Below are 26,777 nucleotides of genomic sequence, written 5' to 3' on the forward strand. Positions count from 1 at the left end.
CACTGTAAAAAAGATTGTTCCACAACATTCACTCTAACAAAAGCTGTAGCTAAAATCCCTACTGTCACTGGCAGAAGATTGTTAGTTTTTCTGAAAAGTTTGATACACATGCTGGTTTTGTTTACCAAATTTTTAACTAATATTTTTATTTTTGTTTTGTATATTTTCATATTTATATTGTTGTTTCTGTTTTTGTTTGTTCACTGGTTTCTGTTACCTTGAACCTTTCCTCAATTTAGTTTTGTCATATGTGTATGTGCATGTATGTTTTGTCTATCTGTCTTTCCATCTAATTTACTTATCAGGCTGTTTTCAGGGACTCTTTGGAGCTCTAGAAGCCTGAAGTGATCTAGGGTTAGGGTGAACTGAGCACACATCAGGGCACACCTCTCTCTACAGATAGCTTTCTTCACATACATCCAGCATTACCTGGCCAGGCGCTTCACCTCCTAGTCAGCTCTCGTCAGTGGTGGGCAGCCTGTTCTCCCTGTATCACTGATAATTTCCCAAGAAGGATCTGCTTTATATTGTAACCAGAGAACCTGTTAGCTCTGAGTAGAATTAATAGGAACCCCAAGATTTTTTTCTCTAACTTGAAAAGTGCTATAGTAACTATATGAGTGGCAGATAAATTTGGTTTTATTTTCTCCCTCAGGTCATAATCATATAGAAGAGGTAGAAATTATTTATAATTTGCATGTCCTTGTAATGATATTTAAGAAGCTTTACGGCTGTAGACCCCTAGGCCAGGGCTTAGAAGCAGTTTTATGGGGCAAGCCTGGCATTCCTTGTAGCAGGATGTGAGCTCCAGCAGAGTGCTGTAGGCGATATTAATTGGGGGTAACGTTTAGTAAGTGACAAATGTTTTACCTTTTCTAATTCTGAAGTGGGTTCTTTTGGCTCTGAAGGGCTGCCCAGCACTTGCCTGCCTGCTTTGTAACTGTCTCAATGGTTTTCTTCTCCAGCCCTCTACGACGAGATCAGTCAGTTTCGAAAGGCCTGTGGGGAGGCACATCTCAAAACCATCTTAGCCACGGGAGAGCTCGGCTCGCTCACCAACATCTACAAAGCCAGCCTGGTAGCAATGATGGCAGGTGAGCTTTATGTATTCAGACCGGGTTCCTACTGGATTGAAGGTTTTAGGGGAAAGGAGCAAATAAAAGCATTTGCATGTTACTGGAAGCGCTAACCCCTTGGGGGAGTCTTTTTGGGAGGGATGAGTCGTTTTGTGAATGCATACACACAGAGTGAAGTGGTCAGACACTTGGGGCTTTCCTCCAACTTTCTTTTTTGGTTTTGTTTGTTTGTTTGTGACATTTCTTTGCTGCTCTATCCTTAGGGAGCAGCAGATGGCGCTCTTGTTAGCTATTTGCTTTTGTGTGATTTGACTATTCATTTATCAACACATCCTGGGCAGGAATTCTTGTGAGTTAAGAGTTGAGTTTTTCCCCTAGACCTGCCTGTGTGCTTTCTGAGGCAGCCTCTGCTTTTGTCCCTGCAAATAGAAATAAGAACTCGTGTGGTGTTGTCTTTTGTGCTTTCACATGGGAGTTGACTCGCTGCTTTGCATGCTCAGCAGATGTGTCCACGTGCGAGCCTTCTAGTTGGAGTTGGGCTGTACATTGTCACCTCCACAACACCAGCGGTGGAATTGGGCTGTACATTGTCACCTCCACAACACCAGCGGTGGAGTTGGGCTGTACATTGTCACCTCCATAACACTAGGCTTGGAGTTGGGTTGTACATTCTCACCTCCACAACACCGGCGTTGGAGTTGGGTTGTGCATTCTCACCTCCACAACACCAGCGGTGGAGTTGGGTTGTACATTCTCACCTCCACAACACCAGCGGTGGAGTTGGGTTGTACATTCTCACCTCTACAACACCGGCGGTGGAGTTGGGTTGTACATTCTCACCTCTACAACATCGGCGGTGGAGTTGGGTTGTACATTCTCACCTCTACAACATCGGCGGTGGAGTTGGGTTGTACATTCTCACCTCTACAACACCGGCGGTGGAGTTGGGCTGTACATTCTCACCTCTACAACACCAGCGGTGGAGTTGGGCTGTACATTCTCACCTCCACAACACCAACGGTGGAGTTGGGTTGTACATTCTCACCTCCATAACACTAGGGTTGGAGTTGGGTTGTACATTGTCACCCCCACAACACCAGCGTTGGAGTTGGGTTGTACATTGTCACCTCCACAAACCAGCGTTGGAGTTGGGTTGTGCATTGTCACCTCCACAAACCAGCGTTGGAGTTGGGTTGTACATTGTCACCTCCACAAACCAGCGTTGGAGTTGGGTTGTACATTCTTACCTCTACAACACCGACCGGCGTTGGAGTTGGGTTGTACATTGTCACCTCCACAACACCGGCGATTCTGTAGTCTCACCTGTTGCCATGCCTAATGCTTTTCCCGGCTCTCCAGAGATGCTGCTGCCTTGGGCAGACCCTCCCGACTGGATTACTTCAACTCAGTTGTCTGTCCCTACTTTTGGCCCCTCCCACTCTTCTCCCCTTTGTGCTGCTAAATGATCTTTTCACAGGGATGGTTTAACTATGGCATTGCTTCACTAGAATCTGTAGTCGGGTCCCTTCCCCTTTGAGATGGAGCGTAGCTTTTCTGGTTCCGTGTCTGTCTCCAGCCGTCTCATTTCCCCTTCACCTTGGAGAGTCAGCCTTGCAGAGTGACTTGGAGCTTCTTCAAACTCCTTTTCATCTTTGTAAATGTTGGGCCCCCTGCCTAGAAGGCCTTCTGCCAGAATAGCTGTCCTGAGCATGCTTGGCATGAGTATAGGCACACCAGTGTCCAGCGCCTCTTCCTTCTCCAGCCCTTGGTCTGTCCTGTCCCCTGTGAGCCCCATGTCCTTCAGGTAGGCCTGTTCGATGGCATGCCTTCCTGTGCTGGGGAGGGAGCTGAATTTGAGGGGCCCCGCAAAGGGGTGAAGATGCTCTGCTTCTCTGGTTCAGGCTGTCCGTTGTGCTCACCCTGTAGATGCCTTTTGAATGCTCTGTCAGGCCGAGTGGATGGTTCCCTGGAGCTCACTGAATCAGCCTGGAGGCACTAAGGCCAGCCACTGCTGTTGGGTGCCATCCATGGCTGCTGCCCTTTCATCGCTGAATATCTAAAAATCCAAAGCTAACGCGGAATCGAGTGCTTTGTGCAGAGGCTCACTGGAATGCTGGTGTCCCAACGGCCCGCAGTAGCCAGAGGCTCACCGTAACTTGGGGGAGGGAGGGGGGAATGACATGACTGTGTGTGAGCTGGGCATGTTCCCCTTTAGTGCCCTTTGACAAAGCAAGAGACTGTCAGTCCAGACAGCAAAGTAAAAGCCGAGGCCACCTGCTGCGAACTGCAGGCAGATAGGCCTGCAGCCCTTGTGGGACACCTTGAGGGTGCTGCCCTGTCAGCCTGCACACGAGGCTGAAGCACTTACGTTGAGGTGTCTCTCACCCCAGCCGTGGCACCGTCACTAAGTGTTTGAGTTCTGACAGGCCGTCCGTCTTCTCTCTGCACCTGCCGCTCACAGAGAGGAGGTGGCATTGGGCCACCTCCATCAAGTCAACCCCAGGAAAAGCTGGCTAGGACACTGCCCCTGCCACTTGCTTTCTGTTTAGTTGGCCCTCAGTGTTTATCTGTTTCATTTCGCTGTTTACCTTGTCTGTTGAGGACATGCATAGCTGTGATGTACACGCAGTCCATCTTCGGATTATTCTTATGTTCCTGTCATTTTAGTTGGTGTAGAAAACAACGGGCTTTGTGATGAAATTTCCAGACATACATTGTCATTGGGCTCTGTTCATACTGGCTTTCTGTATTACTCTCCTGTCCTGTCTCCCATCTATCCCTTCCATCCCTCCCTAGTTAGCGCCCCTCTGCCTTGTCTAACACACACACACACACACACACACACACACACACTCACACTCACACACACTCACACACGCACGTGATACATGAGAATTACACATAGGAGCGAAATCATGTGTCTGCATAAAGTCACATTGTGTATATACACTGCTTTTTTCTTTTTCTTTCTAGTCTGGCTCCATTCTTTGGCTGTTGTGAGTAAGCACAAACATGCTGGTGTCTCTGTTTGTGCCTGCCCTGATTTCTCTGGGTCTATACCAAGAAGTGACACGGCTGGATTGCACAGGGGTTCTCTTTTCAGTTTTCTGGGAGTATCCTTATTGATTTCCAATGGGCCCCCACAGGTTTTCTGTTGGTGTGTGTGTGTGTGTGTGTGTGTGTGTGTGTGTGTGTTCCTAGGGGTCAAGCTGGGCCCGTGATGGCCATGTGTTCTGCCACTGAGTTCTGTCCCAATTGTTGACATACCAGCTTTAATACCCCTCATCTTCCCATCAGTCCTGGGCTGGATGAAGAGCCCTGGCGTTCACTGGTTTCCGAGAGGCTGCAAAGCTCACGCACACCTGTAGTCAGTACGGAGCTCTGGTTTATGGAGCTTTCACTTGCGGTGCAGCTATTCCTTAAGATGCGCTCACCCTCGTGAAGGGCGTTGTCTTAGAGTGAGTGGCATAGTATTATCTGCCCACTTCTCAATCTGTATGTATCCTGCCATTATATATCAATGAACTGAAGTATTTGTCATGTACTTTTAAAATTTAGTCTATTTTATATTTTTGCTTTACTTTTATATATAACGCACAAAATAATCCCCAATTAAAATAATTTAATTTCTTTTACTAAAATGTTAACTTCATTGAGATAAATTTGTATTCATTGGAAATTGGGTGGTAAGTGTCCAAGTACCACAATCAAGAAGTAGAACTTTGCCGTCTCCGTCACTGTTGTGTTGCTGGGAAGAGGCACCATGACCAAGGTAATTTATAAACGGAAGCATTTAACTGGGGGCTTGCCTGCAGTTTCACCTTGGTTGGGAGTGTGGTGGCAGCCGGGCAGGCCTGGAAGCATAGCAGTAGCCGAGAGTTTACATCTTACCTACAAGTTAGAGGCAGAGGAGAGCTCAGGACTGTGTTTGGCAAGGGCTTCTGAGACCTCAAAGAAAATCTATTCGCCTCTTTCATTACCCCTACAATAATAGGCCTACCTGTTGTAATTATCATCGTTGTGTCAGCCCCAATGACACACCTCCTCTGACAAGAGCACACCTCCTACTCCTTCCTAAACAGTAGCTGGGGGCCAGCACTGGGCCTAAGAGCCTGTGGAGGCCGTTTCTAGTCAGACCATCGCAGACCCTTGACAGTCAGTTCCATGTGTTGCACCTGCCTCCTCAGCTACATAAGCATTGATCTGATTTTGTCAACACCCATCGCCATTGTCAGTAGAACACCATGTAGTTCACATCGTAGGTACCCTCTTATGTGCTGCCCCCAAAATAATAACCACGAGACTGTACATCTTCTTACAGGCACTGTCCCCCCAATATAATAATCATGAAACTGTACGTTTTCTTACAGGCACTGTTCCCCAAAATAATAACCACGAGACTGTACATCTTCTTACAGGCACTGTCCCCCCAATATAATAATCATGAAACTGTACGTTTTCTTACAGGCACTGTTCCCCAAAATAATAACCACGAGACTGTACATCTTCTTACAGGCACTGTCCCCCAATATAATAATCATGAGACTGTACGTTTTCTTACAGGCGCTGCTCACCCCAAAATGATAACCATGAAACTATGTTTTCTTACAGGTGCTGCTCCCCAAAATAATAATCATGAAACTCTACATCTTCTCACAGGTGCTGCTCCCCAAAATAATAATCACGAGACTGTACGTTTTCTTACAAGTGCTGCCCCCCATTGCCACATAAATATGTTGAGCTGTTAAAATTATGGTTCTAAGCTGTCTATGGAGCCGCTCCTGGTCTGATGTCTGTAAGGTCTGTAGTTGCAGCTCACTCTTCATCCTGACGACTGATTGGTTCTTTTCACTGTTTTTGTTCTTTTCTCCTGTTGGGGGCTTGCAGATGTTTTGCCAATTTTATTAATCAGTCTGTTCAAATACCTAACTTTTAACCTTGCCTTCTTGTTTACAGTTAAAGGTTTTCTAGTTTCCTTTGTATTGTCATTTAGAATGTTATTTAAAGTCTCATATAGATTGAGAGCTTTATTGTCTAAATGTTTAGTACTTTTCTGGAAACTGAACTTGGGTCTTCTGTAAGAGCAGTGTATGTTCTTAGCTACTGTGCTGTTATCTCCAGCCCCCAGAATTATTTTGTCAAATATATTTTCTGCTCCAGGTATGTAAGTGTAACACTGCTTGATACTGTCCCATAGGCTCCTTAAGTCCTCTCTGCTTAATCATCATCATCATCATCCTCACCATCCTCACCATCATCTCCATCCTCACTACCATCACCATCCTCACTGTTTTTAGTACTGTTCTCCAAACAGGAAATTAGGAATTATGAAGCTATTAATTTATTCATGTCCCTTATCCTTTGTTTCGTATCTTAAGTTTGCTTTTAAACTTACCCAGTAAAATTTATGCCAGTGTACATTTTTGGGTTTTGAATTTTTGTTTGAGATTGTAACTTAATTACAACATTTCACTCTCCTTTTGAGTCTTTAAACTCATTGAAATCATGTTTTGTTATATGTCTTTGAACATATTTACAACAGCTGATTTAAAGAGCCTCTCTGCTAACTTGTGTGTCTGAGTTATCTTAGGATCTGTGTTTTCAGCTACCAACTTTCCAATGCTTGGCCAACTTTCCTGCCACGTTCTAATTCCTGATAACTGGTAAGCAAGTCCATCAGTGTTCTGATACGTCTGGGATCCTCCATCAACACTTGTGCTCATTACTTTAAAACTAAATTGCTACAAGTCTGTGATTTACATTCACCATAATTTTATAGCTTTGATAGCCATTTAGATGATTACAAAAGCAATTCTTCATGAGAAAGGGTGGATGGAGAAACCTAAGTGTGTTAGTGTGGTACTGTTGGTCACTGTAAATAAAACCTTAGCTAACCAAGGCATTTGCACGTTGGGTCAGCACTATGATCCAAATGCCTTCTCCAAAACATGGGCTGAAGTGGAGTCTCCTGGGTGCTGGTATTAAGGGGTAGGGCCTTTGCGAAGTTCTCACATCTGCCCTTATGTGTAGATTAATGCTGTTTCCAAAGGCGTGAGCTAGTGTGGCGTTTGCTTAACTCACTCATGTTCTGCTCTCTGTCTCCTGTATGCTTGTGTGCTTTTCTGCCTTGGGAAGCAGCACAGAGGCCCTCACCAGTGTTGTCTTCCTGGGCATCCCAGCCTCCAGACCTGGGAGCCCAGTTAACTTGTATTTAGTAAGTGCTGTGACAGTATCCCATGGCAACCCCAGGAAGCAGATTGAGAGTCAACTCAATGATTCACGTCCTACTTTTGTGTGAAGCTTATTGAGTATTCTCTCAGAATAAAATACTTCTGACGAAGGAGCACAGTCAGAGAGGGTCCGGGCTCTCGTTTTCCCCTGCTTGACTTGACCTTGTGCAATTAAATTATTGGTTGTCAAACAGTTGAATTAAGGTATGCAGATACATTGTAAACCATAAGACAGTAACCTTGCAAGTGATTGAGATCTCAGCATGCCTTCTATACTATCCTATTAATGAGAACGGAGGGCACAACTGAATCTTTCTGCTAGGCTGTCACAGGCATTCAGGGTGTGGCTTTTCAAAAGCACTTGACTGTGGCTCTGGGGATTATGTGATAGTCAGTCATGCTTTTCTGTACCCACCCCAGAGCTTGTATTAGAGGGTTGCTCCAAAAACTTTAGATATGAACTCATTAGAAAAGAGAGCTATAAAAGGGATCCTGTTAGGAATCCCCATTAGCTGTGATCCATTAGTTATGTTTTTGATACAGTTCCTAGCCTTGCGTGCCCGTCACCTCTCGTAACTGCTGTACCTTAGAAGCTCTAGCAGAATCATGAGCCCTTCAGACCAGCAGCCAGATGAAATTATCACACAGCTCCAGAACGCCAGGCACCCGATAGGGAAGTAAACATTTGGAAAGCAGTGCAAAGAACAGCTCCTTTACACCCGCTCCAGAGGCTCCACAGCTAAGGCATCCTGAGGGCCAGTGCAAGGCTTGCAGAGTGAGAGTTCAGAGGCCCCACTGGTGGGCATGATTTGCACGAGTCTGTGACGGAACTAGGGAAAATCTGGTAAGAAACCGAATGAAGGAAGAGCTGGGAGCAGTAGGCAATTTGAGGGGAAACGAATGGGGGCCTGGGAAAGGCTGCACATAACTTTCATCTAGCTGTCCATAAACAGTGACAGGATCGCAAGCCAGGCGCTTACAGGAAAGGGGAGCGGAAAGCAGGCTGGCTGGCGAGCGTACTTGCTGTGAGAGCCCAGTGACTCCACTCAGAGAATGCAAGGGTGTAGCGCGCCTTTATCTTTGGGAACGCAGGGCTGTCCGCACACAGGCAACAGCTAACAAGCTCTCCTCCAGGTTACTCTAGACCTTATCTTCAGGAACAATACAGGCGTGATAAATAAGTCTAGAGTGGCGGCGCAGTAAAGATGCAATCGTAATGTCATCAGGTTTGAACCGCTGATGCGGATCTGGGCAGGAAGCAGTTGCAGAAATATGGGACTGGAGGAGAGAGCACCGTGAAGGAATGCGCAATGAGTTCTCAACTGGGCAAGACTTTTGTAAGGTGGAGGAAATAAAAGTTAAAGAAAAAAAAAAAAGCAGGAGCCAGGGGAATGGATGATACAAAATCTAACCTGATGATACAAAATCTAACCTGATAAGATCCGAGGAATGCAGGAACAGTGAGGAGGAGCAGAGAAATAGGAAACAATGTAAATGAGGTCATTAAGGGATAAAAGCAAGGGGAAAGTCGTGGGAAACTCGCTTGGATCACTAGAAGCAGAAACATTAAAAGCATGCAGTGATTAATAATACCTAAGGCTTAAATACGATTACCGTGATTCAAATAGTAAATGACACCAGAAGATTGCCACACGTCACACTGGGTCCCTTGTCACCTGCCACAGGTCTTCCTTGCTCAAGAAGTATTGATCCAGATAGTGTTTTCTGATCCCTGTGCTGTGCCAGCCTGGGTTTTCTTTTCTTTTTAAAATAGGAGTTGTTTTTCATAAGTAAAGATGTTTAACTTATGAAAAGACAAGCCACGAGTGCAAACCTACCACTGGAGAAAGCATAGGCGTGTAGAGCTGTGTTGGCTTAGAAGGAGCTTTGTGGAAGGTTTCCTGTTTGGGGCTCAAGGGGGCACAGAGGTCGATTGTCCTTTGGGGTAACAGGTTCTCTAGAAGAGTTGTGTGGCATGGACAGACCGACAGCAGCATTGCAGGGCCGGCAGGCCAGTTCAGCCCACGCAGCGTTCCGCCTCCAGAGGAACAGTGAAGGCTCTGTGTAGACCACATGATTGCGAGCGATCCTTAGTGCAGGTTGTGTCTGAATGAGCTCTGGGGCGGGGTGACGGCAAGAATCTAGAAAATTGTCACTTTAGTTCTGGGCACCAAGTTACTGTAGCTTGGGCAATGGTCACAGTTGAGTTGAAATGGCGTGGCCCTGGCTGACAGCCTGTAGCTGACCCAGATCTGCATTTCCAGGACAGCTCTGAGGCACTGCGGTGATGTGACATGAGAGTTTGTGAGAATTCGCAGGTGCATCTGGAAGGGAGGGAGAGCACCCGATAAAGGGAGCTGCTGTCTGGCTCGGAGGAAGTAAGAAGCTCTGAGGGGCCCTCCGTGGTCAGGGCTTCAAAGTATAACTTTGTTTATACTTAAATGAGGCCGGAAGTCAGACCACTTACAGGGTGAAAGCTAGCTTGCCATTTCATCTGGGGAGGAGATTTAACTGCAGGCTCCCAAACAGGCATTTCAGGGTATTTACCCCTCCCACTCTTGCCCCCACAACAGACATTTCAGCATGCTGACCCCGCTCACTGCCTTGCTGTCCTTTGCTGAGGGTGAGCTCTGGTGGGCACACCACTCCAACCTGCCGTCACATGCATCTTCTCTCTGTGTGCCTGCGTCTTCTCCATGACTTCCTGCCAGGCTATGTACACCTTCCTCAGGGTGGTTTCATCCTACCCGATTACAGATGCAATCACCCCACTTCCAAATCAGCTCACTTTCTAAGGAATGTAGGGTTTCGATTTTGACATCTTTTGTTTGTGCATAATTCAGTCCATAGCGAAAGAAAAAGGATTTCTTGCTTCTGAGGAGAACATGGAGAATCAAACTGACAAACTTGAATTCAGAGACAAAAGATTGATACCCCCCCTGTCCCCTCCCAGCAATATATGTTATGTGGAATGGGGAAATCTAGTAAACATTAAATATTTTTATCTGCAAAAAGCATTTGGTAAGATTCTCAATGGGAGATTAATGGCTAAAATAAAGAGTGAGGCATTAGGAGATAAATTTGCTTATGAGCAAGCGACAGAGACTAACGGGCAGAGGAAATACCTTTTAGATTGGAAAGGAGTGACATACAGCCCAAGCCAGGAATCAGTTTTGGGACCTGTGGGTTTTTCACTTTATTTTTATTGGACTCTGTAATAAAAATACAGGTCCTCAAACAGTCCAAGACAGAGTGAGAAATACTCCGAGCATCAGTAATCAAAAGTTATTCTCGATCATAAACTAAATGACTGGAAATAAATACTGACACCAGTCTGCACCACGTTCCATAATATTATAAAGTGGAGCCAGAGATTCTCCAGTGCTCTCTTTTCTTCCGCGCGGATGAATATTTCTTTATTTGACTTTTAAAAATTGAAGATTTCTAGGTTTACTTCATAAGAAAAAAGATGTATTTTTTCAAATGTAGAAAGTTATGTTAATGAAGGAAAAACTGGTTGACGCAAACCCAAGGTTATATTGGCATTTCTAGAAGAAAGAAAAGAGGAACCCTCTGTTAAATTGCTCAGCCAGCTATTGAGTAAAAAGGCTTAGGTAGCAACGGGGGCGTTATGGAAATCACAGCATACTTCCATGACCCTAGCCCTAATGGGAGCATGCACAAAGAGAGGCATCGCTAGACTGACTGACACTGCGGATCGGAGGAGGGGACTGCCACATGGAGCGTCTTTTCTTTTTAAATTTTAACGTGGCTTTTAAAAAGTCCGTAAACTTCAGTGATACTGTGTGTGATTTTTGTCTTCCCAGGAGCTAGTTAGGCAAATGGAAACTATGGTCTTCAGGTTGGAATTGAGTCTGCAACATTTTTGTGTGTAAGTCACTGAAACTATCTTTACTTGTCCATCAGTGTCCCCATTATTTGCCGGTCAGAGATTAAAAGAATGCTTGTGAGTTAACACTGAGAGCCTGGGGATGGAGCTCCCTGGTCGGAATGCCTGCCATGTACAATGCTCTGAGTTCAGTCCCTAGACAAAGTTGTGTAAGTAGTAGGTAGTTTAAGTTGGAATACTTAAAAAACGAGGAGCGGGACAGGGCTCAGCCGTTGGGAGCACCTGTTGCTCTTGCAGAGGGCCCTGCTCTGTCCCAGCACCCACGCAGGAGTCTACGACCATCTGTAGCTGCAGTTCCAGGGGCTCTGATGCCATTTTCTGACCTCTGAGCCCAACAGGCAGGTGAATGGTTCACAGATATATATCTACCCATGCACGTAAAATAAAAATAAGTCTTTAAACAGAAAAAATATTCGCCAAAATAATGCTTTTGCTTTTGTTCATAAAGAGTCTGCTAACCTCCAAACTTTCATTTTGTAGTGAGCAAACCTGAATTACAAAATGGCCAAACTCACAATGAACTAAAATATGTAAACCTTTCTAGAAGCTAAATTACCAAGAGGACACAATCTAGACCAAGATTCTTTGGCAGGACTTTGTACGAGGGATTCCTGAATGGCTTCCGAATCAAACTTGGCAAGTCCAACAGCAGACATTCTGGCTCCATTTGGTCCTGGGTGAAAATGGGGGTGGTGATGGTTAGTGCTTCCTCAGAGGGATTAACAGAACGGCTGGGCAGCACCCAGACCTAGAATCTGAAGAAGACAGGACAGTAGTCTTTCTTCCCAGCCCTGCAGTTCAGCAGTCAGTCAGAGAAGACCTCAGGCTAGGAGCAAGTCATTCTTTCCATAAGATGTTTCTGTAAGTTGTTTGCTTGGCAGGCTGAACCATTGTTCTTTGAGACGAACGACCCTGAGGCATCAGCTGTTCTTTAGGCCAATCCAAGGGCTAGGCCCGCATCAGCCATTCTGTACTGCAGTGTACATTCCAAAGGCTAGGCCCACGACAACCATTCCATAGTACAGGGTAGACTCTAAACAACACAGGCAATACAGGGTTTTGCTTCATTGCTGTTGTTTGTTAAGGGCATGATTTTGTATTTCTCATTTTTCAGAATAATTTGTTGACTGATGGGGAAAGTCCTTCTTTATATATGTTTGTCTTATTGGTTGATAAATAAAGCACTATTGGCCCATAGGGAAGCAAGATAGGTGAGACTAGGAGTTGAGGAGGATTCTGGGAAATGTAGTCAAGAGTAGGGAGTCACCATGTGATCCCAGGAGGAGAGGGCACATGGGACCAGCGTCCTCAGCAGATAGGACCTTATAGAAAGATATATATATATATATATATATATATATATATATATATATATGTATTTATGTAGTTATATATATTAGTAGTTATGGTTAATACTCAAGACAGAACTAGCCATTGGACATTGGCCGAAAGCACTGTAACTAATAGAGTCTCTGTGTGTTATTTGAGGTTGATGCGGCTCTGGGACCAGGCTGATGGGAAGAATGCTCGTTACAGTTGACCCTCACTGCAGTAAAAGCAGACCAGTGTTTCTCCTCCCATCTTGTACATGTTAGGTGTGGAGTTTGTGTGGGGTCTTGCCCAGTCATGAGCCATGTTGAGGAGTGGAGAGAAGTGAGGGTTTGATCCTCGAGGGTTCAGAGTGAAGACTGAGGAGGAAGGAAGGGAGTTAGTCAAGGGTGGAGAGATACTGGTGGTGGTTTGAAAGACATTGTCCCCCAAAGGGAGTAGTACTGTTAGGAGGTGTGGCCTTGTTGGAGTAGATGTGGTCTTGTTGAAGGAAGTGTGTCACTGTGGGGGTGGGCTTTGAGGATTCATATGCCCAGTGAGACAGTCCACTTCCTGTTGACTGCGAGATGTAGGACTCTCAGCTACCTCTCCAGTATCACATCTTCTGTAGGCTGCCATGTCGCACCATGGTGGTGATGAGCTAAACTTCTGGAACTGTAAGCCACCCCAATTAAATGTTTGCTTTTATAAGAACTGCCATTGGTCATGGTATCTTCACAGCAATAGAAACCCTAACTAAAGCAATGCCCTTCTGCCGTGTAGACACCTAGGGATGCTCTTCTCTCCAAAAGCTTATCCAGAAAGTGTCTAATGAACTTACCATGTTTGCAAGCTGCTACTCTAGGATTGACAGAAGACTTATAAGAGCCAATGGGGATGGAAAAATAAGTGACATGATACCTGGCTTGTAAAAAGATGCCCCATCTCTTAGTTTGGTGTGGAAGTTAAAAATAGAGTGTGTGATTTGCTCTGTGGGAATGAAGGGGCCACAGGGACATCTTTTCCATGCGCCTCTTCCAGCTAACCCATTTTGAGGAATCAGAGGAACTGACAAAGCTCCTGGCACTTGTGAGGGTTTTAAGGGACAGATGTGTCGGGAGGCCTTTCAAGTGGAAAGTCACTGGATCTGTGTTGTAATGATGTGCAGAGACTGCATGTCCCAGAGCCCCAGTTTGTGTGGGGAGGAGGTGGAGTGTAGCTGGCCAGGAGAAGAAGGCCCTGCAGAGCAGGGGTGACTGTGGGACATCATCCTGTGCACTTCTGTTGTGAGAAAATACCCTTGAAATAAACAGCCAAGGGGAGATGGTTTACCCAGCTCACGGTTCCAGGTTGTAATCCGTCACAGTAAAGAGTAGAGTCAAATACATGTGTGCAGTCCTGTGTGTAATCACCTGCCTAGCAATGGTGCTGTCCACAGTGGGTTGGGGTTTCTCACATCATTTATCAATCAAGACAGCCCTCCTCCCCCCTCCTCCATCCCAGGACAGGCCCACAGGCCAACCTGATCAGGACATCTCCTCCCCTAAGATTCTCTTCCCAGGCGGGGAAGAGAATGTCAAGTTGACAGTTGGAAACTCACCATCCCAGATGTGTTAGAAGGGAAAGCAGGAGGAGTTGAGAATGAACGGTCATATGATCAGTGGAGGAGAAAGAGACAAAACAACATCAGAGTGTGGTTTTGCTGGGACATGGAATTTGGGAGAAGCCAGCTTGTTTGCAATCCAAGAATGTGGCATAGACTGGCCGTCCTTTTACCTCTCGGTTCATGTAACAAGAGAAAACAGTGATAGTTTTTTAAAAATCTAGCAGAAGCCATGAGGGTAGATAGGAGGCCATTTTTCTGTTAGAACACATGAGCCTGGTCCAGCATGTAAATCCAGGTGCGGATCTGGTACCAGTGCTCTGGTGATGGAGGAGAGAAAGGCGGATCACATTTTTACCTCAATCCTCAGGACAGTGTTTTCTCACCAGTGACCCAAGAATGAGTAATGTACTCGTTTGCCTTTTGTGAAAAATTTATCACCTACTGGGGCATCGGAAAGTAAGTTTCCTGTGCTTAGAAGCTGCTAAATTGGGCAGGGACAACGGAGGAGGCTCCAAATAGTCAGTGGATGGGAGAGAATGTAGATCATGTCGCACTGAAGTAGCAGAAAGCTGTTGGTCGAATGTTCACTGTCATCGCACTGCTTTGATATTAGCATCCTAGTGAATAATTAAAGCATGTCTGTTTATTTTTTAATAAAAGGAAAAGCATGTACGATCCTATCATTACATCCATCACGTGCGAGGCTTTTTCTTAGCCTGCACATCAGATGGCTAGAAATCGTTCTGCCTTCTTATTCTGCAGCATTCAGTATTATAATGTCTTTCCAAGCCATAAAATAAAAATCTTTAAAACTGCTTTCAGGTATTTCCAGTACGGTTGGCATTTCCTAAATTGAAAGGTTATTAAGTATATTTTTCTGCTGGTTATGTTTGAAGTTCATTTCTCATTTCATGTTCTTGCCAGCACCACACACCCAGGCATAGTTATCGCTCATCCTATTCCTGCCTTGATTTTAAACTCCAGACTCCCAGGATGGGACCGAGTCCCTCCCTGGGTCAAGTAGACTTTACCATTAATCTGTTTTTGTCCTTCAAGGCTAGAATGAGAAAGTATGGTGATTTTTTTATTGTTGTTTTTTGTTTGTCTTATTTTTATTATTTATTTAAGTTAAGACAAACGGCTCAGAGAAAAGAACAGCCCAGACAGAGGCCAGAGAAGAATGTGTACTCATCGACCCAGAGTGACACACAAATATGTGCTGTCATAGCCTATAGTTTGATCCTCTTGAAAGTGCTAGGACCCTGTTTTAGGAGCTCGAGGCATGTAGGATCCCAGCCGTTCCCAGGAATTTCTGAACGAACTGTGCCTATGCGTAACCAGCAACAATAGAATTGTTCTGGGGGAGGCTGTGAAGGGTGATGGCATCAAGAGGAGTCACTGGCTGAGGAGGGCAGGCAGTGTGGAGAGGACCTTCAGGAGAAGTGTGGTTTAATCGGGGCTGGCCTTTAACTTGCCTCAGTCTCCAGATGCTGGGATTATGAAGCTCAGAATGCCCGAGCCCCAGCCTTGTCTACAGCAATAAGCTGTAGAGGTGAACTCTGCTGGCATTCCTGTGTCCTGAGTAAACTCCTTTTTGCTGACAGCTCATGGGTGCTTGGAGGCTGAGCACTGCGTTCTGTGGGACAAGCCTTGGATTCTGGGCTTGCCTGTTTTGTCATCTTCAACCTGGAGAAATACATTTTGATTTCAGCCAACTATGCATTTATGAACCTTGGAACACAATCCATTTTTCGGTCGGAGAATTGCATTATTAAACTGCTCAACTTAATAATTAAAGATAGAAAAATGCACTTGGTTTATCTGTGCTGTCAACTAGCAGTTTAATGCATGCAGATAACATAGATCTGAGTCTAACACCGAATATTCAAAGATACAAATAGAGAAAAGATAAAACAGCTCACCTAATTCCCCCAGAGACCTCACATAAGATGAAGGGCACCTCTGCAGAAAACGACCAAACCAAATAAAATCACAAAACTCTGGGCTGCTCTGTGACAACCTAGTTCCACCAAATCTCATTTCCTTCCTTTTCTTTATAAACCCGCAAGTCTCTTGCTTCCTGGAACCATTATTAGAAGATTACGGGTAAATACTGCGGTTCTGAATGTTTGTTAATACATTTAAAAGGGAACCTAGAAGCTAGGGAAGATAAGAGGAGCCCCCAGCCCCTCTGTGCTAAGACAGGGAAGGAATGTCGGCCTTCCTCAGGTTTTGTCAGTAGTCACTTCAGCTTTTGCAGTCATTCCTTTAAAACAAGAGGATGTCTACAAGTACATTCTTCACATAATGACAACAAATAAGGGGTTTTCCTTCATGAAAGGTCTATTTCAGAAAATTGAGGTGAATTATAGTCTAAATCTTTTAAAAATTAAAGAAAACCCAACTGTACGTGAAGAATGAGCCTATCTCTGGAGTTTGTGGGATCAAGATTTGAGCCATTGATTACAAAGATTGTGTGCGTGTGTCTCAGTGTGGGGCGGGGGACTTCTGATAACTTAGTGGGCTGTGTCTCAGTATAGAGGTGGGCCAGGGGTTCCTGATAATGGGATGTGTGAAGCTGCTTTAAGAGTTAGAGCTTGGGGATAATTAAAGAAGAAACAGAAGAGCTGAGAATTTGGTTTCCTGCTCTATGGAGCTCAAATTCAATTTGGCCTAAAGACAGATTTGAAGTTGACAAGATCAAGTTTTCTTTCTTTTCAAGCAGTCTACGTGTGAACTATACACAATAAGGTCAACCGCATGCATTTGGGATGGCCAGGGATTGCTCCCAGGAAAGCAAAGCCACAGAGAGTCCCCTGAAGATCAGTGCCACACAGTCAGGGGCAGAGAGAAGCTTTATGTCTGGGGACTCTTCAGCTGAAATCAGGTTACCGTGTCTTGTTGGCTAAGCAATATTCCAGCACCATCCTTTCCAACAAAGGTTGTCAGGGGCTACAAACTTTGGGGTGAGGGGGCTTCTGAGTATGATATGCTCCTGCCGGCCAGGGTAGGCTTGCTTCTATGAAAGAATGTGGTTTTGGGGGCTGCTGAGAGGGCTCAGTGGGTAAAGGTGCTTGCTGCCAAGGCTGATGGCCCACGTTCGGTCCCCAAAACCCACATGGTGGGAGGGAGCAAGTTGTTCTCTGACCCCCATATGCACGACAAATAAACACATACGTAAACGTAACAGCACTTTAAGGAGCAAACACGCTTTGTAGAAATATGAATCTGTGACCTTCTGTTTAAGCCCACCGTTCGAACTTACTTCAGACTGACAAAGTTTCTGTCGTCCTCATTATTAATACCAGACCCACGAATAGAGTCAAAACTCACTAGAGCTTGTCAGGTCCTAGAGACAGAAAATTGTGCTCTGTGGGAGGATAAATGTTCGAGCAGACACGATTACAATGAACTCATAACTCTTAAGAGTGTAATGTAGCTGTAAGTGGGACAATTTTAGAAAATCTCCCCTGCAGTAACTTTAAATGTTGTTCCCTATTGCTGTGGCTGGTGTCTGGAATTCTGTGTGTTCGAGCCTTATAATTGAAGCCTGTTAGGCTTTACACATGTTCGGAGGAGACAGTGTATTCAACTAGTGTGCAGCAGTAGCTGTGCAAAATCTCAAAAATATTTTATTAATAATTTTTTTAAAAATCCAAGCTGGGCAAGGATTGTGGCTCAGCTTGTCATGCTAGGATTTGGGAGACAGTTGCAGGAGGATTGTCATGAGTTTGAGGCCAGTGTGGGCTGCCATAATTAGCTCTAGGCCAGTTATGGTGAGAGACCTGTCTCATAAAACAGACATCTGTTAAATGAAGACCCTTCCCTGTCCCAGCCCGTTCGCCACCCATGAAGGTAGGTTGCCCCATTCATTTACTCAGAGGAAGAAGAAGAGAACATTTCTCTTTGTACTGACCACAGTTGACACTTGAGATAGTCTGGTAGCGCCAGGGAAGGAGAGGAGAGAAGAGAGTTCCCCAAATTTGTTCAGCTACATCGACTGAAACTGTGGTGAGTGTCCGGGCTGCAGAGTCAGAGCTGTGTCTGAGGGAGCAGCCCTGGCTGTGTATGGAGCCACACCAGCCTTCCTCGGGAACTCCTGCTGGCCCTGGAGGATCGGAAACCTGCCGTGGTGCCCTGCTCACCTCTCCTGACTTCTCCTTTCTGGCTCTTCAGTACATGGCTCACCGTCCCTCAGTCCTCTCAGCCTGGACCTGTTGATCATCACCGAGTCCACAACTCAGGATATAACGTGTTCACCTGGCTAGTAGGGCAGAGAAGGTCATGAAAGGTCTCCAAAACTGGGAATAGTCGCCAGGTTTGTAGGAATTCCTTGTTGGCTACTTTAGCCTTAAAGTATGACTGGGGTGCGTACAGACTTTTCTAGGAAGACACTGTAGTGGAGTCCCCGTGTGTCGCAGGACTGCTTTTGTTGCTGTTGTGTAAATGTGTGCAGGGTCACTTACAAAGCTTCCCAGACAGTGCTTGCTACATAGTGAGTACTAAGTGCTGAATAAAGAAAGTCATTTTCAAAAAGTCAATTTCCACGAAAGTGCACAGCTGCACCTATAGAATGGGTCAGGAAGTGAGTCCATTACAGTCATTCTTTTTTTTTAAAGCTGGTACACCATATGAAGGATTTCACCGTGACGTTTTCATTATGCTTTGTTTTTATTTCTTCCCATCTTTGCTGTCCTGTCTCCCTAGCTTTGTAGTTTCTCTCCCTAAGTTGTTCTTTAATCTCTGCCCCCCCAAGACCTCCTATTTGTCTTACACTCAGGTCCTGAACACACCAGCACAGATGTATACGTTCAAATCCAGATCCTATGTAGGAAAGACGCCAGGGGATATCAGTCCTCCCAAGTCCAGCTCACCCGGCTCAGTGTGGTGAGGAAGCTGTCCTAGTGTGAGTCCGTTTAGACTCTCCCCACGAGTATTGCTAAGGTCATCCTGGCCCTGTGGCTCTCAGCAGGATGGGGAGTGAGGAGTCACCAGCTTCCAAGAGTGTGACGGCACAGTCTCCGGACCCTCAGGTGCTCTGTCTGCTCACTCGGAGTCTGCAGACTTGATCTTAGATCCCTCCTCCGTTCTCTGCTGATGCAGAGCTTGGATCCCCTGCTCATCAGCGGCTCTGTCGTCTTGGAGGAGTTGTCCAGACGGGTTGTGGAGAGGCAGGCTCCATTCTCCGCTCTCCGGTAGTTCTGAAATATTGCTGCACTGAGGGATTTCAGCGCAACAGCGCCCTCGGCCCCTGCCGCCTGCTTTTCCTTCCATATCCAGCCGACCTTGGCTGCTTCTGTCCGATTTCTGAGTGGAGACAGAGTGGGGGGTTGGGGGCCTGCAGAGGTATGAGTGAGGCAGAGCAGAACATACGTGTGCCAGGGATACCAACACCGTGAACACAGTTCCGGAATGTGACGCCTATTGCAAGTGAACGCATGTTGAATCAATGAACTTCCAGATGTGCAGCACAAAAGTAGATGGCCCAGGAGATGGGCAGTCCCTCTCGCTTCATGTTACACAGAACGTGACCAGAGCAGCGTCCAGAGCTAGCCCAGGTGCAGGCAGACACCGATGGTGCCATCAGCGTCGGGTGTGGCACTACTCTTATTGTCTAGGTAATTCCCTCATAGTGCTAAGCTGGCTGCCACAACTCCAGTCTTGTGTTTACGCTAGAAACAGAAAAGGCCTTGGCAATAGAACTGGCTCAGGTAGAATTCTGACAGGGAGAGGAAGGCCAGAGCCCAGAGTTGATCAGGCAGAGCAGCGAGTTGTCTGGTGTAGGAAGCAGAAAGAGCTGTGGTATTAAAAGACCTGGATGCTGATTAAAGAAGTCTCTGTTCAAACCTCATTCATGACAAGAAGCTGACAAGAGCGTTCAGCTCCAGTGACTCTGAGTCCTGGTGTCTTCATCGGTGATGGCTGCTGTGGCCCCTCAAGGGTTTAGGGAGATTAGGTGAGGAGCACGTGTAGGTTACATGCTCTGGAGTAGCTCTCAGACATCTATGCTGCTCCTACATGGACAGTGCTTCCTGATGCATTGCCAGAGCGAGCTAGGGTCTGTGGTGCTTCAGGGAGCGGCAGACCAGAACAGCAGAGTGTCAGGTAAAATTCATATCTCACTGTGGAGACCCCAGGCGTGTGTGTGCGTGTGTGTGCCTCTGCATGTGTTTGCGTGCCTCTGCGTGTGTGTGCGTGTGCGTGCCTCTGCGTGTGTGTGCGTGCCTCTGCATTTGTGTGTGTGCCTCTGCGTGTGTGTGCCTCTACATGTGCGTGCCTGCCTCTGCGTGTGCGTGCCTGCCTCTGTGAGGGTGCGCACGTATGTGAAGGGCAGAAGTAAACCTCTGGTATCTTCCTCAGTCATTTCCCAGCATGTTCTTTTGAGGCAGAGTCTCTCACTTTTACCTGCATCTCCCCAGTCCAGCCAGGCTGGCTGCCCAGCAGGCTTCAGGGATCTGTCCGCCTGCCTCTGCCTCCTCAGCACTGAATTGTAGGGGCAGGCCGCCACAGGTTACCTTTAGTGTGGGTGCTCAGGTAGAACTCACGCCCTTGTGCTTGCACAGGAGCTCGTCACTCACCGAGCCTCCTTCCCAGCCACACAGCGGAGGGTTTTTCAGTGAAAAGGTCACACTTGAACCACTCTGTCCTTCTCATGATGCGCTTTCAATCTTATGTTTATAAATGTTTATAATCGTCAGCTTCCAGGCATTAGGAGTATAATGAAAAACTCTGGACCAGAGCAGCACAGGAAATCTTCTCAAGACCTTTTGTGACCAACAGACAAGTCAGTGGGTTTCGAGATGGGGGTGGGGGTGGGGGGTCCGAATACAGGGGCTCTGGCCTGTGCCCTAGGGGATGAAATAGTGGCTCTTCTCAACAGCAGTCCTGCAGGTAGTGTGCAGAATACTAAACACACCAGAAAGTTAAAGTGAAGGCTTAGTAGGAGGGTAGCCTTGAGTCCATTGGAGCTGGTGTTACAGGTTGTGCGTTGTGAGTCCGCTGCCTTGTTGCTGGGAGCTGATCTTGGGTCCTCTGCAAGGGTGATATGCACTCTTAATCACTGAGCCATTTCTGCAGCCCCGTCTTCAGGAATCTTTGAATGATTTTAAATGAGCCATCGGACAAACTGTCGGTGCCCTTTTCTGATTGTACCCATCCATTAGAAGAGATTTTCAGGGCCCTCCCCCTTCCTTCTTCACCGGGATGGCCCTCTTTTCTGGGAGGAAGGCAGTCTCTGGTGGCAGCTGAGTGCAGAGGAATGCAGGTAAAAGGGAAGATGTGACTGGTTGTGAAATAGACACGATTTTGTCTTGAAGATGAGTTGGGGGTCAGCATCGTCTTTGTGAATGGCGGGCGAGTGGGACCGGAGCAGGTGGCCACCAGGGAGCTCTGTACAGTAAAGGCTTTGTTCTGGGGCCTTTGTAAGGCTCCCATCTCCAGATCTGCTGATGGGAGGCCTATGAGTTGTGGGGGGCTTCAGCACCATCGCCCCAAGATACAGCTCCCCACAGCAAAATGAACACAGCTTCCTTCGTGAAAGGCAGGCCACTGTGCAAAGCAACTCTCCAGACTCATCATCAACTGTTGGGGAGAAAAAGATTTATGATGACATTGAGGTATGATAATCTCAAATATGTACCGCATTGTTTTTAAAAGCTTGGTGTTTAAAATTCATAGCACTTTCTAATCCTGATAAAGTAGCCTAATTTTCCAGCTTGCTTTGTTCAGTAAAATGTATTTCTAAATCCATTTTAAGCAGCTATTTCTTCAATTTGAGTAATTTTCTCTCGAGTTAATAGATTCCACACAAGCATACCTGACTTTTAATGTTAATATATACTATACATTCCAAACTCGCTCATGACAATAGGAAGTACAATCAAAATGAGATTCAGTTGTTTGAAGCGTAACCTACTTGTTATTTTGTTAAAATGTGCCTTCATTTACTCTTCTTTGCCAGAGTATAGTGAGAACCCAGTTATTTTTCACCTCCCATGGTTCCTTTTCCCTCTTCCCTCGCCACAGATGTGAGGGGGCGGGGAGGATGTGCTAGACATGGCACTGTCATTTTAAGATGTCTTCAAAGTCATCATATCACTGGGGGACATCGCCTGTCCAAATCAGTCCTTAAAGCTGGGTGGATCAGCTCCAAGGGACTCGCCAGAGGCAAAGCACTTTGATTTGTATACATTTGTTATCTGAAATCTGGTGTGTATAGGTCAGCGCATTGTTTTTAAAGAACTGTCTTATGGTTAATCTTACGTCTGTGTAGTGGGTCTGTGCCTGTGAGTGTAGGTGCCCTCAAAGCCAGAAGAGGGCACTGGCTCCCCTGGACTGGCATTAAGCGGCGGTTGTGAGTGATAGATCCGGGTGCTGAGAACAAAGTTCTGGACAAGCAGTTTGAGTACGTAACTCCTGAGTCACGTCTCCAGCCCCCAGCACTCACTCTCATGCTTTATCCAAACTCACCACTGTGTAATAAGGCCACGGGCATTCGGGCCTTTTCTTATAACCATGGGGTGCAGATCTGATTACCTTGACTCTCGTTTTCCCTTCTCTGCAATGCCATGGGCTCTGGAAAAAAATAAAAGGCCGTAACATGGTGGAGATAGAAGAAGATTTTCTATAACCTGTGTGGTTAGTCCCAGGGAGAATATAACTGATGTAACCTGTGTAGTTGTCCAAGGGAGAACATGATTGATGTAAGGACCTCTGCTAACGGAGCGGGGTCCCACAAAGAATCATCTTGTGGGGCTCGTGAGATGGCTCAGTGGTATAACCCGAATTTTTTCTGGGAGCTTGTGGTTGAAGGAGTGCACACCTGCACACACATCACACCTGTCCACACCTATCTACCCCCCATAATAAATCAGCTTTTAAGTTTTCAAACAGAGTGCTGGAGAGATGACTCAGCATGGCTGTACTTGCAGAGTTCCAGGTTCATCCCCAGCACCCGTGTTGGACAGATGAAAACCTCCTGTAACTCCAGCTCCAGGGTAATCTGACACCGTTGGCCTCTAGGCACCTGCAGTCATGTATATGCACTCCTCCACACACTATAATTAATAATAAAACAAACTAAAAAACTTCCTTTGTCTTGACCATTTCCTGCAGTTTCCATGGCCCTATTATTGGGAGCAGAATCCAATTGTTGGTCAGAGAGGCTAGTTACTGTCATAGGCCTTATGCTCCTGTATCCAAACGTTTTTACCTTCTGACTCTTCTTACCTGGAAAAAATATTACACAACTCCAAATATCTAGGTCTATGAAATAGATAAATAAACTTACTGATTTTTTTAAAAGTAGAAATTTGTTTTATGAAGCAACTTTTGGTATACATGTTTTCTAACTGTTTAATACAAAATCACATCTGCATATTAGCTGTTTAGATGTGCTTTTCTCATTTTAAGAAATGAATTCTTGACTGAATTAGTTGAGTATTCCAATGTTTCTTCAGAGCTGAGCAATGTTTTGATTTTATAACATGAAATTGCACAAAGCTGTTTAGGGCCATTTCAGAAATGGTTGGAAATTGTGTCCTAACCCCAAGCTAAATTTCACTTCTTATTTTTTTTAATGAACCACAAGTCATCAGCTAAAACAGTTTTTAAAATAAAACATTCTATCACAATGTAATGTAAAGATATGTTACTAAAGTTGACAATTATATGCTAGTAATGAAGACAGAAGAATATGTAAAATCTTTGTTTTCTGTCATTAAACCGTCAGGCATCTCTAGGAGTAGAAAACTTGATATTCGTAGTAAAAACACTGTAGCTGATGACGTTGGTAGTAAAACACTGTAGCTGATGACGTTGGTAGTAAAACACTGTAGCTGATGATGTTGATAGTAAAAACACTGTAGCTGATGATGTTGGTAGTAAAAACACTGTAGCTGATGGCGTTGGTAGTAAAAACACTGTAGCTGATGACGTTGGTAGTAAAACACTGTAGCTGATGACGTTGGTAGCCTCCCTTCCCAGCTGAGGTCTTCCCGGCAGCGTTTGTGGGTGTTTTTACTACAACTGCATGCACAGTGCAGAGTGCATGTATTGTGTGTTCAGTCCTGAGGCTGTGATGAAGTCGCATGGTGCAGCATGGATGCATGCTGCCAGACATTACACATTGTATTGTAATCAACTTTTGCTCGTAGAGTACTCAGGAATCTTTTATTGCTGCAAGTTTTTATCGACACCACATTCTTTTGCATTTGGTTCCTTTTTCCAATTCCGTGTGTGTGTGTGTGTGTGTGTGTGTGTGTGTGTGTGTGTGTGTATTGGGTGGGTAGGAATGCGTAGGTGAGCGCTTGGATATGAAGGCCAGGGGCACATGTCGTCCTGTCTTACTCTTCTGTCTTATCCTCTCAGTCAAATCCAGGCTGGCTTGCTATGGGGATCCCATTCTCTGCCTTTGGTGCCAGAATAACAGGTAGACTGACCACACCAGCCAGAGACAGGTTGCTGGGGATCCAAACTGCAGTCCTCGCGGTTGTGCAGCAAACACTGACCGCTGGTCCCTCTCCCCACTGTCTTAGCAGTTGTAAACCAATGTGTATGGGGTATTGGCCTAACGGCAGCACAGTTTTTTCCTCTGTCCCACAAACATTTTTTTAAAATTTACTTTTACATTCCAATCCCAGTTCTCCCCCCCGCCCCCACCTTCCATCTGCTCCTTGGAATGGGTGAGGCCTCCCCCTAGGAAGTTTACTGAGTTTGTCCCATCATCTCATTAAGAGGTGCCTTGTCCCTGCCTCAATGAGCAGCACGTTTTAAGCCTTTGGAGAGAGTCCATGCTTCGGTGGCTCACGGAAGCCTTAGACTAGTACTGTTTAATGGAGATAGCAATTGAAGCATTTTTGGTAAAGTGCCAGTAATCAAATGAAAAGAAAGGTGAACAACTTATTGTTAGGGTTTCTATTACCATGGAGAGACACTGTGACCTCAGCAACTGTAGTAAAGGGAAACATTTAATTGGGGCTGGCTTGCAGTTTCAGAGGTTTAGTCCATTATCGTCATGGCAAGAAGCACGGCAGTGTGCAGGCAGACAGGATGCCGGAGAAGGAGTTGAGAGTCCTACATGTTGATCTGCAGGGGGCAGGCAACTGTGTCACACTGGCTAGACTTGAGCATGTAAGACCTCGAAGCCCGTTTCCACAGGGACACACTTCCTCCAACAAGGCCACACCTCCAAATAGTGCCACTCCCTGTGGGCCAAGCATTAAAACACACGCGTCTATAGAGGTCATTCCTATTCAAAACACCACAGTCATTATGAGACTTCATTTTATTTTTTCCAGTATTGTTACAGTTCTGAAATTTATTTTAAACAACCAAAATTTAAGTGGAATGAAGCTTCTGAACCAATTCACAGCCTTGTTTGTAGTGTGATCAATTTTACTGTTGCTGAGAAATTTTTCAGTGTACTTTTGTACTGTTTTCAAAGCCCTGTATGTTTTACATTTACTTCACGTCTCATTTTAAGTGCTCAGTGACCCTAGATGATGAGTTATTGCATTGTCTGAGACAAAGTGGCCCCCACAGGGCTGTGCCAGGGGCTCCCAGCCACCAGCTCGATGGCCTTGAAAGGCTCTTTGACCACTGTTCTGTTTTCTTTGTCTCCTCATTTCTTCCTGTGAACTCACCCTTTTCTCCATTCTTAAATTTCTGTTTTTAGAATTTTTAAGTAGTCCACACAGGGGGGCTATGTCCAGAAATAGGGAGACTCGCTGCCTGTTGAGGGGTCTGTGCTGTTGTCACAGAATTCCCCAGGACTCTCCTTCCACAGCAGCCTTACTCAGAAGGGGACAAAAGAGTGACATCCTAAAATGGCAGCATTTGTCATCCGTAACTCCGACATTTGAGTTTGGAAACTCTATACAGATTTTTAGCACATTTTCTGGACAACTAACAATATATATATATAGCGACCATGTAGAGCAAAGTCTGAGGGACAGCTGGTGTCTGCCGTTGCAATTCTTAGTTCAAAATGCTGAGCAAATCAGATTGGCCACTGGAGTTAGTAAAGCTTTTCTTTTTCAAAATTTGTAGAATACCAACAAAACTCAGCACTGTTTGCAAGATCACACATGTGAAACCCATTCTTAGCTACTTGCATTGGTTGCGTACTCATTTCCAGTGTTGTTAGAGTCCTGAAATTTATTTTAAACAACCAACTATTTTAGATTAAAAGATGCTTCTGGCATATAAAGCTATCAGTTGAAGCCCCCTCCCCTCCCCAAGTGGGGCTGAACATCGAGATTTCATGTTAGCCAAAATGGCTATGAAGCCAGAGAAGGCCTTCTCCTCTGGATGCCCCTGCCTCTGCCTCCTGAATGCTGGGCTGTAAGTGTGCACCACCATGTATGGCTTTATGTGGTGCTGGGGACCACACCATGCCAGACAGTCGCCCTACCAACTGAGCCACACCCCAGCCAGACTGTTGTTGCTATCAATATTCTTTGAATGGCTAGTGTTACTGTTTAGATGACCCCTCACAACACTGTCAGTTACCAAGGATGATGCAGTCAGGGTCTCCACCCCACAGTCCATGCTGAATCACACCATCTTGCATTATTCTAAGTGCAGACAAGGAGTGTGGGTACCGAGAGCTAGAGAGCTAAGCATACCCTGGCTGTATTAGAGGCATT

General features: G+C 45.7%; 1 protein-coding gene across 2 annotated transcripts in view; it reads left to right on the top strand.

The window, feature by feature from the left end:
* Nucleotides 1-26,777, top strand: part of Dera (deoxyribose-phosphate aldolase) — an 83,515-nt gene that overhangs the window by 45,154 nt on the left and 11,584 nt on the right. The window contains exon 6 of one of the 2 annotated variants that reach the window (XM_005072901.4): nt 966-1,094. In XM_005072901.4, the coding sequence (XP_005072958.1) occupies nt 966-1,094 (129 nt within the window). The other variant, XR_005876585.1, reaches the window with a different exon arrangement.

The sequence above is a fragment of the Mesocricetus auratus genome, unplaced genomic scaffold, assembly GCF_017639785.1.
Source record: "Mesocricetus auratus isolate SY011 unplaced genomic scaffold, BCM_Maur_2.0 Super-Scaffold_100001, whole genome shotgun sequence".
NCBI classification, from domain to species: domain Eukaryota; kingdom Metazoa; phylum Chordata; class Mammalia; order Rodentia; family Cricetidae; genus Mesocricetus; species Mesocricetus auratus.